Below are 17,412 nucleotides of genomic sequence, written 5' to 3'. Positions count from 1 at the left end.
GCTGCTACACTCTAGTAAGCTGTACTTTTAGAGATGAACTATCAGCTGCTTGTGGGAACATTTCAGTTGAGTTCCTTGTGATTCTGTGTTGCTGTTGTTTTACTATTTCTAAACACTCTGCTATGGATCAGCTCCTACAAATTTAGTGGCATCCTCCAGACTAGACCTTTGCTCAGTTCTAAGGATAGTTTTCATGGGTTTCACTGGTAACCAAATAATCACGTATTATGAGTCTAAGTCACTGAGACATTAAGTGATGCAGAGAACCTAGTTAACTCACAAAAGCTGAGAGTATCCAGTTGTTGTAGTCTGCCCCATAACTGTCCTAAGGAATTGAATATTACAAAGAGATGGGAATCCCCACGTCTGAGTTCCACACCAAAGACATTAGATTCCAAATCATCACAGCTGCTTGTTTTTCCCCAAACACAAGCACCCTTCTGACCTCACTAATTTTCTGATATAAACTAAGAATCTTTTTGTGATAATCAGAGTCAAGTATCAGTTCCAGAAAGCCATCACTATGCATTATAGGCACTTAGGCACATTAGAAAACAAAACAAAACAAGCAATCTACCACTTTCCAGGATTAATGCTATGAAACATTTTATGGGTGGTCTGTAAGTGGACAGAATGCTGCACTAATGTGTGACTGCATGGCAATTAAGCTTAATTAGGGAAGGTTTTGAAAAAGACAGATGAAAGTGAATTATGGGAATGAAAGCGACTGTGCTTTTGGGGACTACACTCTGCTACACTATTTCAGTGAAGCCTGGCAAAAATTGGCCCGTCTGTCACATTTTGATGCACATCCAGCAGTTTGTCAAACCAAGCATTTTTCTCTAGAAGCAGGAATCTCTTAGGAGCACATTCTTCACTCAGTCTCTGCCGAATTCATGGGTTTATTCAGGAGATAACTGCACTTCCATACTAAAGGGAGTAGGTGACCCTTAATGACCATCCTGTTTAGTTTTGCATTGCCTCTTTTCTACATGGAGTAACAGAGAGTGACACATGTAGATTTTTATTTTCACGTCTGCACTGGAGCCAATTTTTCACAATTTCATGTTTTTATTTCTTTCTTCGATTTACAACTGAGCCCCCCATACAGAATATCTGATTCCGGTTCCAGTGATTTTCCGCAGTGAGAAGACCCTGGTAAGCAGACTTGGAGCTACATGGTTTGAGAGCATCTGATCAAACAGGCTCTTTCTGGGTTCTTCAGGGTTTCTGTGCTCAGAGACAGACTGTTTTAAAGCTAGGTGCCTCTTCCCTCTCCTAGACAATTTTAAAGGAAACAAAATTTAGCACAGTGAAATCCTCAGTGAAACAGGATTGTTTTTCTCTGCCTTGGACTAGATGTTTGTTACCACAGGCACTGTTATTGTATGCAATGTTATATTGAATTTTATTAAATTATGGAAAATAATTAAGTAGAAAAGCAGGAAACAAAGGCTATGCAGCCAGATCTTTTTTTAGCCTGGATAGTGCCTGGCATTGCTTTCCACCAGGACACTGGGATGCTTTTTTTCCGTAATGAACTTTTTATGTCCAAGATGAAATACAGATCCTGTGGACAATTTATTAAGAAAAACACCAGTTTCATGTGAGCAGTTTTCAGACCAACAGGGAATTTATATGTGGAAATCATACATGGGTATAGGGAAACACCTCATAAAAAGAATGACTACATGGTCAGCAGCTGTTATTTATGCACATTCTTTTTTAATAAAAAAATGTGTGTTTGGACCAGTCTTTTTCTTTTTTCTTTTTTTTTTTTTTCCTTCTTTTTTATTGCAGCTCAGCAAGGTAGCCTCAACTGTAGTTGTTTAACCTTCTGACTTTCATTGCTTTGTTTTTGGAAAAAAAAACACACTAAAACCAACACTTTGTGTTTTCAGTTACTAAGCTTGTTCTTATGTGAAAGGTATAGTGAGTGCACCTTTCTTCACTGAAGGAAGCTGAAGTGAGTGTTGATAGAAAACAAAAATAGAGTGTGTTAAAAATGTAAATAGGCAAGAGGATGCTAAATACAAAGAAGATACTTGGATTTGTTGGCAGAACATGAACGGCTGTGCATAGGTAATCCAGATACTCCATATGCCTAAATTCTGTGTATTAGATACTTATTTACCTGCATGTACACAGATGCAAAATTTACATTTATGGACTTGTGTATTCATAAATGACAAGTTTCTACAGGTCATATTATGCGGAAGTCAGTCCAATTAAAAAATACGTTCCTTGTAGAGAGGCTGGAACCAAACCTCTGGATGGGCTCCCCTATTTAGCACAAAGTGCTAGAACTATAGAATCTGTTTCTGAAGAGAGATTCCCTTAGCAGGGGAACCTTACTCAAATCCTTTATTTTCCTCTACATTTTTAACTGGGAAGTGGAGGCTCAGCAGAAGAGTTGTTGGTATGTGAGGTAATGAGAAACTTCAGGCTACTCCCGGATACTTGTTAACATAGTACTTGAAGGGTAGCTGGCACAATCTCCTTGGCAGGATTGTTACAAGCCCTCCATAGACTCCTTCTTTCATGGAGATGATGAGATGTTGGGAAAACCTGGTGTAGTTACGCAGCAGTAGGTGAATAAGCCATTTCCCCACTGAAAGCCTAAAACCAGCATTTATTACTTCCTTTTTAGGTCACTGAAACATCACTCATCTGTCTTTTTGATGATAGCCACTCTCTTTTCATCTTTCTGAACTGCTCTGCCCTACACCTCTTTTACACATCCTTTAAATGCTTCATTCCAGAAGGTTTCCCAAGCTCTGCAGTGTTGCTGCAGGCACCTTCTACAGCAGCCCAGCCTCCAGGAGTGCCTGGGACAGGCTTGGGAAGGAATTCTCTGAGATGAATAAATCAGACCAGGCAAAGACTGGCATTCAGCTTTTGCTCAGTTAATGTCATAGAAAATTCACCTGGATCAGTGCTGGTACTTTACAGGAACCTATAGTACATTGGAAATTGGCTTTCTGTGATTTGGATAGATTCACAGATTCACAGATTTCTCTAGGTTGGAAGAGACGTCAAGATCATCGAGTCCAACCTCCGACCTAACACTAAGTACTCCACTAAACCATATCCCTAAGCTCTACATCTAAACGTCTTTTAAAGACCTCCAGGGATGGTGACTCCACCACCTCCCTGGGCAGCCTGTTCCAATGCTTAATAACCCTTTCGGTAAAGAAGTACTTCCTAACATCCAACCTAAAACTCCCCTGTCGCAACTTTAGCCCATTCCCCCTCGTCCTGTCACTAGGCACGTGGGAGAATAGACCAACCCCCACCTCTCTACAGCCTCCTTTCAGGTAACTGTAGAGAGCGATGAGGTCGCCCCTGAGCCTCCTCTTCTCCAGGCTGAACAAGCCCAGCTCCCTCAGCCGCTCCTCGTAAGACTTGTTCTCCAGACCCCTCACCAGCTTGGTCGCCCTTCTCTGGACTCGCTCGAGCACGTCCATGTCCTTCCTGTAGCGAGGGGCCCAAAACTGAACACAGTACTCGAGGTGCGGCCTCACCAGAGCCGAGTACAGGGGCACAATCACTTCCCTCGACCTGCTGGCCACACTGCTTCTTATACAGGCCAGGATGCCGTTGGCCTTCTTGGCCACCTGAGCACACTGCTGGCTCATATTCAGCCGACTATCCACCAATACTCCCAGGTCCTTCTCGGCCAGGCAGCTTTCCAGCCACTCATCTCCCAGCCTGTAGCTCTGCTTGGGGTTGTTGCAGCCCAGGTGCAGGACCCGGCACTTGGCCTTGTTGAACTTCATGCAGTTGACCTCAGCCCATCGCTCCAGCCTATCCAGATCCTCCTGCAGAGCCTTCCTGCCCTCGAGCAGATCGACACACGTACTTAGCTTGGTGTCATCTGCAAACTTACTGAGGGTGCACTGGACGCCCTCATCCAGATCATCGATAAAGATATTAAAGAGGACCGGCCCCAGTACCGAGCCCTGGGGGACTCCACTAGTGACCGGCCTCCAACCAGATTTGACTCCATTCACCACAACTCTCTGGGCCCGGCCATCCAGCCAGTTTCTAACCCAGCGAAGCGTACGCCAGTCCAAGCCACGAGCAGCCAGTTTCTTGAGGAGAATGTTGTGGGGAACGGTGTCAAAAGCCTTACTTAGGTCAAGGTAGACCACGTCCACAGCCTTTCCCTCATCCACCAAGCGCGTCACTTGGTCATAGAAGGAGATCAGGTTCGTCAAGCAGGACCTGCCTTTCATAAACCCATGCTGACTGGGCCTGATCGCCTGCTTGCCCTGCAAGTGCCGCGTGATGACCCTCAAGATAATCTGCTCCATGAGCTTCCCCGGCACTGAGGTCAAACTGACAGGCCTATAGTTCCCCGGGTCTGCCCTATGGCCCTTCTTATAGATGGGCGTCACATTGGCTAGCCGCCAGTCAACCGGGACCTCCCCCGATAGCCAGGACTGCCGATAAATGATGGAAAGCGGCTCGGCCAGCTCCTCCGCCAGTTCTCGCAGTACCCTCGGGTGGATCCCATCAGGCCCCATCGACTTGCGCACATCCAAGCTCCGTAGCAGGTCGCCAACCATTTCCTCATGGATAGCGAAGGCCACATCCTGCTCCCCATCCCCTTCCACCAGCTCAGGGCACTGGGTGTCCGGAGAACAACCGGTATTGCCGCTAAAGACTGAGGCAAAGGCGGCATTAAGCACCTCAGCCTTTTCCTCATCCTTAGTAACTAGGTTTCCCCTCGCATCCAGTAGAGGATGGAGATTCTCCCTAGTCCTCCGTTTCGCGTTGATGTATTTGTAAAAGGATTTTTTGTTGTCTTTAACGGCAGTAGCCAGATTGAGCTCCAGATGAGCTTTGGCCTTTCTAATTTTCTCCCTGCACAGCCTCGCTACATCCTTGTAGTCCTCCTCAGTGGCCCGCCCTTTTTTCCAAAGATTATAAACCCTCTTTTTTCTGCTAAGCTCCAGCCGCAACTCTCTGTTGAGCCAGGCCGGTCTTCTTCCACGCCGGCTCATCTTTGGGCACGTGGGGACGGACCGCTCCTGTGCCATCACGATTTCCTTCTTGAGGAGCGCCCAGCCTTCCTGGACTCCTCTGCCCTTCAGAACCGCCTCCCAAGGGACTCGGCCAACCAGCGTCCTGAGCAGCTCAAAGTCAGCCCTCCGGAAGTCCAAGACAGCAGTTTTACTGGTCCCCTTCCTGGCCTCACCAAGAATAGAGAACTCTACCATTTCGTGGTCACTCTGCCCCAGACAGCTTCCGACCACCACATCTCCCACCAGTCCTTCTCTGTTTGTGAAGAGAAGGTCTACTTTCTAAAGGATACTTTCTAAATTATATATAAATTATGCTGGAATACTGCAATGTTAATTGTTGGAAAACAGGGAAAAGCAATTTTTTACAGCTCGCAGAGACCTGCAACAGCAGTTAGAGCCATTCTCTCTACTCTCTCCTTGCACCAGAGAAACTGAGACATACAAAGTGACCTGCTGAAAAAAAAATACACAAATGGAGCAAACAAGCCCATTATTCCCAGATTTCTGGGAGACATTTCTTGGACTGTATGTGCTACATTTCTGCAAGCGATATTTAATATGAACAGGTGAAGAAACTTAGGCTTGCTTAGGTTTCCTTGGATTCCTCTCTAACCTGCCCCTGTTTCTTTTTTTCCCACCTCCTCCCCTCTTTTGCGGCTTCCTGGCGTAAGTGCCCACAGCAAACCACTGTTCGGGATCCAGGAGAAGCCCTCCACCGCAGGCCTAGTGCTAACCTCAGCGACAGCTGCCGAAACACCGTGATCACACGTTCCCAGCACCTTGCTCTGCCAGCAGTGGTAGGAAACTCCAGTTTATGTTAATAAGGTGTGGAGGGTGGCCAAAATATTTTGTGAGTTTTCCGGCTAGAAAGGGTAATGAAGCTTACTGTCTCAGTAAGCTGGCATGGGAGCAAGTTAAACAACTGGAAAACGTGTTTTCAGAGAAAAATACAGTGCACAAACTCCTGAGGTTTAGAACTTCCACTGGGGGCTGAGGTTTTTCATCTTTCCACCTTTTTTTTCCAGCCTGGCTACTCCCTTTCACACAGCAAGAGAGATGCAGGGGGAGCAGGCTGTTTCTGCAAATTAGTTTCACAAACTCTAGCCAGACTGAGAGTTAAACTCAAAAGCATTTTTATTTTATACCAAAATAATGAATTGTTTAATATGTAAAGTAAACCCAGAAACTTATTCCTTTAAATTTTATTTTAAAACTACCTCTTCAGTAGCAAAAGAAACCTCTGCACTACTGTGAGCATGGTCAAATTCTTTGGGCTTGCTTCAAAAAGCTCGTTCTTTTTGTCGTTCCTCTCTGACCTTCTCCCTGCTAGCCCTGGGATGAAAAGCAAGCCAAAGATCTGCTGAGAAATGGGCCGAGCCACTGCTGACCTTTGCAAATCCAATTTCTTCAAAGCGAGAGCTAATCGACGTGTTCCCACGCTGTGTATTGCTGAAACATACGATGCAATTCAAGGAATGAATTCACCATGGTGCAATCTCATTTTGAATCCAGTTTTCTTGTTTTGTGTCAGAGGGTGAAGGAGGCAGAGTGTGGTACAAATTATAAACAGCAGACACTCACAAGTTTCACAAACTGCATAAGTCTGTCTTTGAAATATTTCATACTTTGGAGGGGTTCTTTCCTTTAAAATTTAAAATGCATCAGCCCCCCTTTTATTTTTCTCCCCCTCAAAAGCAGAGAAAAATTTTGTAGTGATTTAAAAGAAAAGTAAACCAATGGCCATATAGTTAGGCTGAGAGTTTGTGCTGAATAATCTCCAAACTGGAAAAATAGCTCTTGGAGGTTATGCTTTGACAAGTGACTAAGGCGCCTCTCTGGGGAGATTTGTGTGCACAGGAGCCACAGGCAAATGGCACGGTGATGCAGGGAGAGCTTTGAAATTTGCATTTAAAATTAATATTCTCTCTCCCACTTTGCATGTCAGATTTGGTATGAGTGCTCTTCCTGTTTCACAGCAGTGAGAGTGGGTCCCCTCTGCACAAGCTGTTTTACCAACTCCGCCAGGTACCACAGGTGTGCCTGCAGCATTCGCACACAAGGAACAGGTATCAGCACTCCTAACCTGACTCTTACAGTTTGGTTTCAACAGGTGTCTGGAGACTGGCACGGTCCCTCTTTTTTCCAGGAGGAGCTGCTGTTCATGCCCTTTGCCAAGCCCTGTGCGACCTGAGTGGCTGGATAGCCTGGTGCACCAACCTGGGTATGGCGATGCGCTGCATCCTGTTTACATGTCACAAGTGGTGCCTGTCTGCATAAATTCACTTTTTGTCTGGGGCAAAAGTGACAGAGGAGGACTCTCATTCCTCATTTAGCTACTGTAGGGCATATGTCATGAGTAGCATACCTCAAGCCATTGTATCAGCACTTAAGGCAGGAGTTATGTCATTCCCAGCATGTGGTTGCCTCTTCTGGAGGAAAGCCACCTCTCAGGCTGGGAAGCCATGGCATGGCATGGCAGCCAGCAGCCAAGCTGCTCCACATTTGATGCCTTTCCACAGACCTCCTGGCGTATGGTGTATCCAGCCGTTTTGGTCACATAGTAGCACCCAGAGATATTATGACCTATTTATTTCATTATCGCCGTTGTTGCACAAGTGCAATTCTATTAGAGCTGATGTAACGGAGAATCAGGCCCCCGGGCTAATGGGCTAAACTGTGCTCTGGCTTTGTAAGCTGAAGACTTTCAAATGAAGCCTCAATGCTCTCATTTTCAAGTTGTCCTTAGCAAAGCAAATGAAAATATATCATTGTTCTCACGATTGCTGAATGAAGCAAGTCCTTCCTTTTTTATTTCCATAACCATGAATAGTAAATTTCATCCATTCATGAGTGGCTTATAAAAGAGTTTGCTAGCTAACCAGATCTGGAGAACTTTCTCAGCAAGTATTGCAGTAAGAGAATTGTTTGTGTTTTTATTACTCTCTCAATATTTTTGTTATTCTCTGTCCCAAGACACGATTAGATTTTCCAGTCTTCTGAACATCAAAGATTTTGGAGAAGAGACTGTATAAACTGGATAGGTAACAGCTGTTACCAGACGGATTTACTGGTGGAAAGGGGAGAGGGCTAATTTGTTTTATGTGCTTCCTCCCACTGCTGGCACCTTTCACTGTGGCACTCTGTTCGAGTCCTGTGACAGGGAATATCTCTGCACAGAGGGAGCCCTTATCCACTTGATTACACCTACCTTTGGGTTTCAATGCTATCTCTAAGTAACTTTTACAAATGCTTTCATCATAGCTCTTGGACCTGCTCTTCCAGTAGTTTATTAAAAAGAAAAGAATGGGAGAGCAGCTCTAACTTTGTTTGTTATTAGCACTGCTAGATTTTAATTTCTGACCTTTTCAAGTCACAAGTTGGTTGAGGTTTTTTTGTTTTGTTTTGTTGGTGGTGTTTGTTTGCTCCACTTCAGGATATCTCTGGACACACCAACAGCAAGCTACGTCACACAACATATTCAAAATACAAAGCATGTAACAGGTGCCTTGTACAGTGAATTAATTCCACAAGAATTGATGCACAGGACTGAAGCAGAGTTTCAGCTTGAGTAAATGTCAGTATCTCTGCTGCCCCCTCCCATTTAATGTGGGAGTGAACATTCATGTGACTCCTCTTTGGTTTCTCAGCTGGAGTAAAATTCCATGTGCTCCTTTTTCAGATTACTCGCTGTTTAGGAAAGATCTTTGAGAGGAATGCTGATATATAGTATTGCAAAGTACTAGTTGGTACAAACAGATTGTGTGAGTGTCTAATACAATTATTTTTGCATATCACTGTGCCAACAAGAAAAAGCTGATCCCGTTCAGATAAGAGTAAAAAGCCTTAGAACTTTGACCTGATTCAGAGAAAGTTGCACTACTTATTCTCCTCCTTCTTCTTCCTCTTATTAAAATTTGATCTTCTTGTTTTCATATTTACAAATTGGGTTTTTAAATCTCACCTATCCTCACATTCTTCAAACTTCTACAAAGGCAGCACTTGCAATATATATTGCCTGCAAGAAGTGCCCCGTGTCCTATGAATATTGTAAGATGCCCAGTTTGATTCAAGAATTTAAAATGGTCAGGCATCTTCTGAGTCTAGCATACCTCTTTCTGAAGTAGCCTAGATTAATACTTTTGCTCCTTCCTTACTCTCAGCAACATCAGAATCCATTGCAGGAGAGAAGACCTTGGCTTCATGAAGTCTGTGTGGATCCTCAAACCTTTGCAAAAATTGCTCAGATTCTTTGAGCCTTTTCTGAAAGTTGGCCAGGGGGCACTGGGCACCTCATCTGGAGAATATCATGGAGTAGACAGAATGTGTAAATGGCAGCTGGGCTTCTGTTGGAAGAATGAAACCCCAGAGAAAGACTGAACAGAAGCAGTGCCCCAAAAAACATCTCTAATGTGATTTTTTTTCCTTCATTATGCTCTAGGCCTTAATTAATTTCAAACCTTTTTCCTCCATCTCCTTTCACTGACTACTGCTTAATATGTTTAAAGCAACTGCCCCTAAAAGGAGCGGAAGTCCTTTTGGAAGAGCTAATGAGCTTTTTTTCAAAGCCTAGATATTTTTTTCTGTATGACTATGGGAGAAATAAAAACTGCTCTGCCAGTTTTGAGGTGAAAGTCTCCATCTTTAGGGAAGATTTAGACTGCAATAAAGATCAAACTACAAACGCAAAGGCAAAACCACACAGGAAGTTCATGAGCCAGGTGGGCGGTTTGCTACAAGAGCAGGGATGTAAGCCCTATCCATCGATCCTCTTGTAGTGGCAATTTGCCACTCAGCTGGTCCTGTAAACACAGCAAAGAGTTTTTATCACAAAGACTAAGTCTGAAAAGGTGTCAGTCTGCAGAACTGAAGGAGCTGGCAAGATTTAAAATGCAGAAACAAACCTGCTATGATAATTGTTTTCCCTTTTGTTCATTTTCTCTGATTACAGTCCAGAGCCAAAAATATTTCAGTAGCTTGCAAAGCTGGAAGCTAACTAGGTTCTCAAAGTGGGCTCCAGCTCACTGAGGGTTGGCGAGAAATATACTTTTCTTCTTTAGGATGTTGTTAGAAGTTTTGTATTGCTTGCCAGCTTATTGAAAATTTGCTTTGATTTGAGAGAAGGTTTCTAATTAAGGAAGATCCTTATTTTTTCTTTGAAGAGAACAATTTTGCTGTGCATGATGAATACAAATAAGGAGAATAAGAGATGTGACAGAAAATTAAAGGGATGGTGAAACCTAGATTACAGTCTTATGTGCTACTCACAGCCCTTTCACTCTACCAAGAGAGGACCCATGCAGGTGAATGTCTCCTTAACAGCCTACATAGGCTGAAAATTTTCTCATGCTAGTAGTGATCCTGGGGAATCCAAGATAACTAACACAATTAATCATTGGCAAAGATCAGTGTAAATCACAGCCTTTTAATGACATGTTGCACATTACTGTCTCTTGCAGCCAAAAGAAGAGGTCTTATTGGTAATCGTATGAAAAAGCAAGAGCTTATGCGACTGATAGTACCAAATGATGGCCAAGCTATGAAGGCAATAGATAATTCAGGTGCAATATCTCACAGATTGACGTATTTTTTAAAGTGAGCTCTGTGAGCTTGGCTCAGATTCAAATAAGTGATGTATGTCAAGTTAAAACTTTATGAACTATTTTTTTCACTTTGGTCCACAAGCTTTTTGCACAGGGGTTACAGGTCTAAGTTACTAGCACTGGTAACTTAATTGATGGACACTGCAATTGTTATTTTTACAACTTTCTTACCATATTTTGGAACTCTGCAGTGACAGTAATTAAAAAGCAAACAAACAAACAAACGCATTCACTTGACTAAATATTTGCTACAAAGGAGCACTTATTTGTGGTGATTTTAAAATATCAGACAAAAACAATGTTCTGAAGTTGTAGAGAAACTGTGAAGTTCAGCGTATTTAGCCATCAGGGGATTAAAGCTCTATGGCTTTGGAACTGCACCATGAACACATAACAATATTTTTTGTTGCATCTTCATAAAATCCATCAGAATGCAGTTTTGCAGATAAGTCTAAAGTACAGGACTAACTAAAGTACTGTAACCCTGAAAGCATGAATTGATCTAACTAGGGTTGTATTATTTACAGGAAAAAGGACTGAGATTACTGATGGCTCACTGCACAGAAACAGCATTTGCTGTGATGGAAAAGTGTATACCATGGATTAACCCTGTCGGTTTTGTACTAGGCTGTTTCTCATTTTACATGCCCGGCACTTTGATCCATATGATAATGTAGGTACATAGAATCCTGGGAAACTTACTGCCTCAAACTAAAGATAAAATAATTTAACCATAGGTACTTGCACAGGCATTTTTCGAAAGATTTTAATTATGCTTCATTGTTTGTAGCCTTTATTTTTCTGTAAGTATTACATATAGAGGCAATTTAAGAATATAGCCTGCTTGTAAGCCTAGCTGTGTGAGACATTTGAAAGAAAATGAAAAAAAAAATGTTAATTGTTAGAGTTTGTAATGGCAGAACTTTCAATCTCTGAATATCTTTGTGGGTTTTTTTTTTCTTCTGTTAAACAATTTACTCTTTTAATGAATTTCAATCTGTTTTTGCTGCTCCTGTACTGGTAAATACTTATATTCTCTTGCAGTTGAAGAATGAATTATAGCATTACAGTGATTTTGGGCAGACTTTGAGCTCTGCTATATTTCTATAATTTTGCAGGATTTCCAGCAGCATCAGAAGTGTTGTTCCAGATTTACGGTTATATAACACAGACTGCTTTTTTTCAATTTACATTTGCATTCAGAGCTAGTCATCCAGGTCCCTAAAGTGGTGATCCAGTCCAGTTCTTCAGTGCTGTTTTAACTGTTGCACTCACAACTTTTATGAATTTCGTATAGCCTTAGATTATAGGTATAAAGATAAAACAAGCTCTTAGAGATGGAAACTACTGATATTTTTTACTAATTTCTAAATCTATTATGTCACTAATGCTCTTTGGGAAAGTTCTGATTTACAAAATATGATCTCATGATGTGTATTATCTTATTGGCTTCTTGCCATATTGCCAGAATGTAGCATATTCAGACAGAGGCATCCAAAGTGCATGCTTCAGCATTGTATGTACGCAGAGAAAGAGTGCAAAGCTGTTTTTCATTTTCTAGAAACAGATCCTACTTGCAGTATACCTCCTACTGAATGGGCTTTTATTATTGCTTTGTGGTTTGGATTTTGATTGGGTTCTTTGTTGTTTTTTGTTGTTGTTATTAAGTTGTATATCATATGCTCACAGGAAAAGTCCAAGTTTTAGAAGTTTTCATAGAGTGAATTTAATGCTTCTGAAAGGTTTACTGGAAAACATCATTGTCTGCTTACAAATATAGTATCTACAACTCTTTCTGCACTATTCAGAAAAAAAAATCCCTTAAAAAATACTACATATTTTTCCACCTTTGCTCAGAGGTACTACTCTAGAAAAGAAAAGATGGCCTGTTTGGTCCTATGTTGATTTTCTAAAACTACCAAATAATCTGTTTAAGAAAGTTCAGTTTAAGAATAACATCTTGAAGTCCAAGTTCTCAGTAAACTCTGTAAAGAGTATTTAGTTTTCAAATATTCACAGAGTTCATCTGAATTGTCAATTCCCCCTCTCCCAGTAATTTAAAACCTGTATTTTCCATAGAACCATTCAGATATATACACAATGTTATTAGCAGAAGAGGGAAGAAAAAAAAAGTGATTCTGATCAGAAATCACAACTGCCTCAGTAAAAGGCAGGTTCAAATGTGTGCTGAACAGGTATTAAGTTGCTGGTTTTATTACGTTAAGATCACTTAAAAGGATCTAGGTCTTCAAAAAAAGCTATGAAGATCAGCCACTCAACGACGTCTGCTCTTTAGTGATATCTTATCTTGAACACTAATATGTTTTTCTCCTTCCTATCTTTTCATCTTTTTTCATCTAGCTATATCTATAAAATTATAGATTAGTTATAGATGGATAGGGATAAAATCATTTTTATTATTATTATTATCTTCCAGTCCTTTATATTTTGGCTCTCTCATTCCCTGCTTTGGCTTATTTGATTTTTTTTTTATTTTTTTTTATCGCTTTTGGGGGAATACACATACCATAATACTCACTTATGAGATGATTTTTCAAACCAACAATATTTGGACAGCTAGAAATGTAAAAGTTGTTTTTGCTAAACCTCTGTCTGTGTGCACTCTACTTGTTTATTTGCATTTAGACTCCTGTGAGAGTATTATTGTAACATATCAAATAAGATTTTCATTTCCAAGAACTAAACTGTAAAACTGGAGGTGGAATATTCAGTATGACTTCTCAAGGCAAGATAACACTCAATGAAATAACAAGGAGCGTGTAACAGCTTTGTACAAAGTATTATTTTTCTGAGAGCGTTCTGCCCAGATAGAACAGGGAAATTTAGAAATTGTGTAGAAAGGCATGCCTTCCCAAGGTCTGGTCACTGTCTAGGTCAAGAGTTAGACAAGGTTTAGACAAGGTTGACATCCAGACTCTTTGCCATCCGTAGGTGAAGAAGCTGATGCTCCTTTGAACATCTGATATGTAACTGATACAGAGTGCATGTGTTCCTAACCTTGTTAAGTATGTCCTTTTTTAAAAATCTTCGTCTTTTTCAGCCTGTATTGTAATGTTCCAGCAACAGTTTTTATAGGACTTTAAAGCTGTGCCCAACAACTTATTCTGTTCATGTTTCTGTAGCATTTTCCACAATTTCCACTAGGATACTGAAATACTTGTTGAACTGTGGAGTTATTTCAATTTTGTAGGCTTTAGTCAATAATCATCAATTGCCTAGCCAAAGTACAAGAAGAGATATTCACTGGCAGAAGCACAGTGTACTGACAGATGCACAAGTGCATCTGAAGCTGAAAAGATGCTACACAGAAATATTATACTGCTGGGAAGTTTAGTAATGTAAAGTTTGGAGTTCCTTCACATGCTTGTGATATGGATCACTGTATGGAAAAATTTCAATTCTAAGTCCTGTTCAGGTAAATCTGGAGTGATTCTCCTGAGCAGAGACAAATCTCTCTGTTAATTTGACTACAGCTGTGGAGTTGTTACACATGCTATATTGTCGCTTTTGTTGCAATTGGACCACATCAGCAAAGTGGTATCTAGACTTACATGAAGCTTAGCTGGAAGAAAATTAATTTGACAACTTGATTTATGTCTGTTTCTCTCACTTCCATTTAGGAAGCCATTTGAAAAAAAAAAATCCAAATCATTGTCAATTCCTCTCAGATAGTGATGGTTAACCTCCTAATTTCTCAGTTAGAATGTAGCTTCAGTTATTTTTTCTATCTGAATAGATACACACCCTTACCTCCTCAACTGGACAAAATGAGTGTTGAATAATCACTTTTATCACCTCTCTGAAACATTGAAGTTGTCTCCCCTCATGACAAAGAATACCAAACCATCCGTCGAGAAAGCAGGCTGTGTGGATAACCTCGCTGAATTCCTAATTGTTTGCTCTGGCAGTTTCCAATGAAGCAGCTGGTTGTCTTTGGAAAGCTATGCATGTTGTTTTGGGTCTGAACATCATGTGTCTTTAATTTTCAGCACTAGCCACAGGGATAAGTATCGCAAATAACTGCTTGAAGGCCTCTTGCCCTTGGGAACCCAGTATATACTTGGAAGCTTCTCTGAGATTGGGACTGAAGGGAGAATCAAAGTTGACTCATCGCCTTATATCCCCTCAGGGAGAAGAAAGAATAAAAAGGGCAATTGCTGCTTTCTTTAATTGCCTGAAGCAAGTCTTTCTTGTTTTGCAGAAAATAAACCAGTGCCATTTTCTAAAATGATCTACCCTCTATATGAACAAAATATTCCATCCAGTGTCACACAGCTAATTCTGGGGCTTGACAGACTCCCTGGACTTCTGTGTGTCCCAGTGCAGTCCTGGGGAGGGTTCAGAAAACTATAACACTGAGTTAAACACAACCAGAAATGGACATTCCCATCTTCCACTCAACTTCCTTCTTTAACGGAATCTCCTGCCACGCTCTTCAGCTCTGTTTCTGGAGCGCTGTGTACACTCTCTAGGGCACATCTGTGAAATGTGCCTTATTTTCTGTGCTCAAGCTGTTAATATATTCTGATGTATTTTGTGATTAGTGTCAACATAAATGAGGGTCAACCTATGACTTTCAGTGAAGGTGTGTTTATTACCCTGCCCGTGGGTATACCTTCCCAAATATCCACAACTTTATATACAGTGCTGGAGTGAAACAGTCATTAGAGCATTAGTAACATCATAATGCATAGGGGAAGCCTGAGCCCCAGTGTATGCATTAGCTGAAGATTAAGCAGGATGCCAGATGAGCTTTGATTCATTTTAGAAATGTTGCTAGGCAGAGCTCCAAGCTCACACCTTGGCAAGAGATGCCAAGATATTTCCTCATGTCTCCATCGTCCCTTATCTCAAGTGGTGCAACTGCCAGAAATAATTTTGCTTAATAGAAAAACCTCACACATTTTGCACATTGCTCTTTTCTACATAAATATTATTACTTTATTATTTCAATTTGAAAAGAGAATTCAACTCTAGTATATTAGATCTGTGGAGTATCTTTCTTTAAAACAATGCTTATATTTTTTCTAGGAAACCTATTCCTATTCTTTTATAATCAGCTCAAATCAGCACAGGAATCTTACATAAGAAGGCAGCAACTATCAGCAGAGAAAGTACAGCATTTTCTTTTTATTTCTCAGATTTCAGATTTGCTGTTAGTCCTGAAATATAGTGCTTTGCTAGGGAGTATATTTTTGAATTGTTGAGGGACTTGTTATACCACACAAATACAAAAAAGAATTTTAGCTGGGGAAGAAGTTCTAAAAGGTTAATTAATGCATTAGCTTAGCATGATTCTGATCTTACATTGTCTTGTAAAAACAGTGATGCACAAACCATTGGAATGAGCTGTTGTTTTATAGCTGAAAATAATAGGACTCAGAAAGGTTGTTCCTGGTTTGAAAAATATTTTATGTAAATGTGCATATATATACATATTGTATAATCATATTTGTGCATATATATTTAATCACTGCCTAGCAGACAATATGGTATTGATCCGTAAGTAATCTGTGCCCTTTTTACAACTGCAGGTGTGTATGCCTGCACCTAATTGTACAGTTAGCACTGTAGGTCCACAGCTTTTTGCTTTGTGATGAGTTATTCAGGTGATAAGTGCTTTAGGTTTCATTAGTGTATGATTCCGTTAGTACCTTTCATGTCTTCAACCAGTAATTTATGCAAGGACTAAGACTCCTAAGTAAGTGTTACTTTGTAAAGAGCCAGTGAAAGGTTTGACACAATGAAAAGTCCATTTGTTTCCTTCCTTGCTCCTTCTTTTAGCCCTGTTTCACAATGAGGCATAGGAACCATCTTGCATGGCATTTTGCAAACGTAGGAAGGCACTCTGGAGTTGGGCAAGGGCTGAAACAGAAAACAAAACAAGTATGATACTAAGAGAAAAGCATCACACAGCAGAGAAGAACTTAAGAGGATCTATAAAAAGTTTAAATTGGTAAAACATGTACGTGGGTGGGTTAGAAAGAGAATAAAGTACAATTTAGCCACAGAAGCCTCAGCAGGACTCTGAACATTGTTCAGAGTGCACTGCAGTTTGCTTTAAAGAAGTGTTGATACCCACATCCTTAGAAAGGGGACTTTTTGTAGTTTAGCATTAATTTTAACAAACGCATGAAGACTGCCCTTTCTTGGATTTTGCATCATTCTGCTGTAGTTTGGTGAGTGTGTTGCAGGATGTATGAAGGCAAAAATCCCACCTTCTGAAAAGTAGTCGCAGAGCTGAGCTGTGCATCTTAGGCAGAGCTGAAAGCCAGGGGGTGCTTTGCCATTCTTAACTAGAAAGGGCACTGGGGTGCATCTCTTCCCCAAACACAGCTGGCAGCCAGCCCGTCTCCCTGCCATGGTGGGGATAGCCCTCTGAGGTTCACGCTGATACCCAGGGGAGTATGGATGGAATAGAGGGGAAAGCTTTGCTCTCTCTCCTTTGAAGTAGGAGGGAGCAGAAAGAAGAGTGCCAATCACAGAAACATACCCTTGCAGCTACTGGAACAGCATTTCTAATTGCCATATAATGTGGACAGCTTAGGTCCGATGCCCCCATGCCGTGAGTGACCCAGACACTGCCCTCTTCCCCCTTCTCCTACCCCTGCTTGCCCTTCTCTGTCCCTGCTGCTTCCTGCGGGTGACCCTGAGTCACAACCACTGCAAGTGACCTCCTTTAGAAAACGCTGAGGTTGATGGAAGAAAGTACAGCTGTGAGCTTCACACATCTCTGCAAAGCGACATGTTTTTGCAGTCAC

At 41.3% G+C, this 17,412-nt stretch overlaps 2 protein-coding genes across 4 annotated transcripts in view; one reads left to right on the top strand and one right to left on the bottom strand.

Moving 5' to 3' along the window:
- The window catches only part of LOC310896494 (uncharacterized protein), a 175,842-nt gene that overhangs the window by 119,359 nt on the left and 39,071 nt on the right, over positions 1 to 17,412 (top strand). Inside the window, exons 1-2 of one of the 2 annotated variants that reach the window (XR_014581538.1) lie at positions 1 to 1,158; positions 5,702 to 7,251. The gene's annotated coding sequence lies outside the window, so the exon portion shown is untranslated. The remainder of the gene's footprint in view (positions 1,159 to 5,701; positions 7,252 to 17,412) is intronic. The other variant, XM_083828837.1, reaches the window with a different exon arrangement.
- LOC310896496 (uncharacterized protein) overlaps positions 15,762 to 17,412 on the bottom strand; it is a 236,864-nt gene continuing 235,213 nt past the window's right edge. For both annotated transcript variants that reach the window (XR_014581550.1, XM_083828840.1), the window contains one exon: positions 15,762 to 16,516. Coding sequence is in view for 1 of the 2 variants with exons in the window: in XM_083828840.1 (XP_083684966.1) it covers positions 16,432 to 16,516 (85 nt within the window). In the remaining variant the exon portion in view is untranslated. The remainder of the gene's footprint in view (positions 16,517 to 17,412) is intronic.

This window comes from Anser anser, assembly GCF_964211835.1.
Source record: "Anser anser genome assembly, chromosome: 3".
NCBI classification, from domain to species: domain Eukaryota; kingdom Metazoa; phylum Chordata; class Aves; order Anseriformes; family Anatidae; genus Anser; species Anser anser.
The sequence above is the reverse complement of the archived record's forward strand: the minus strand, read 5'-3'. Positions and strand labels throughout refer to the sequence as shown.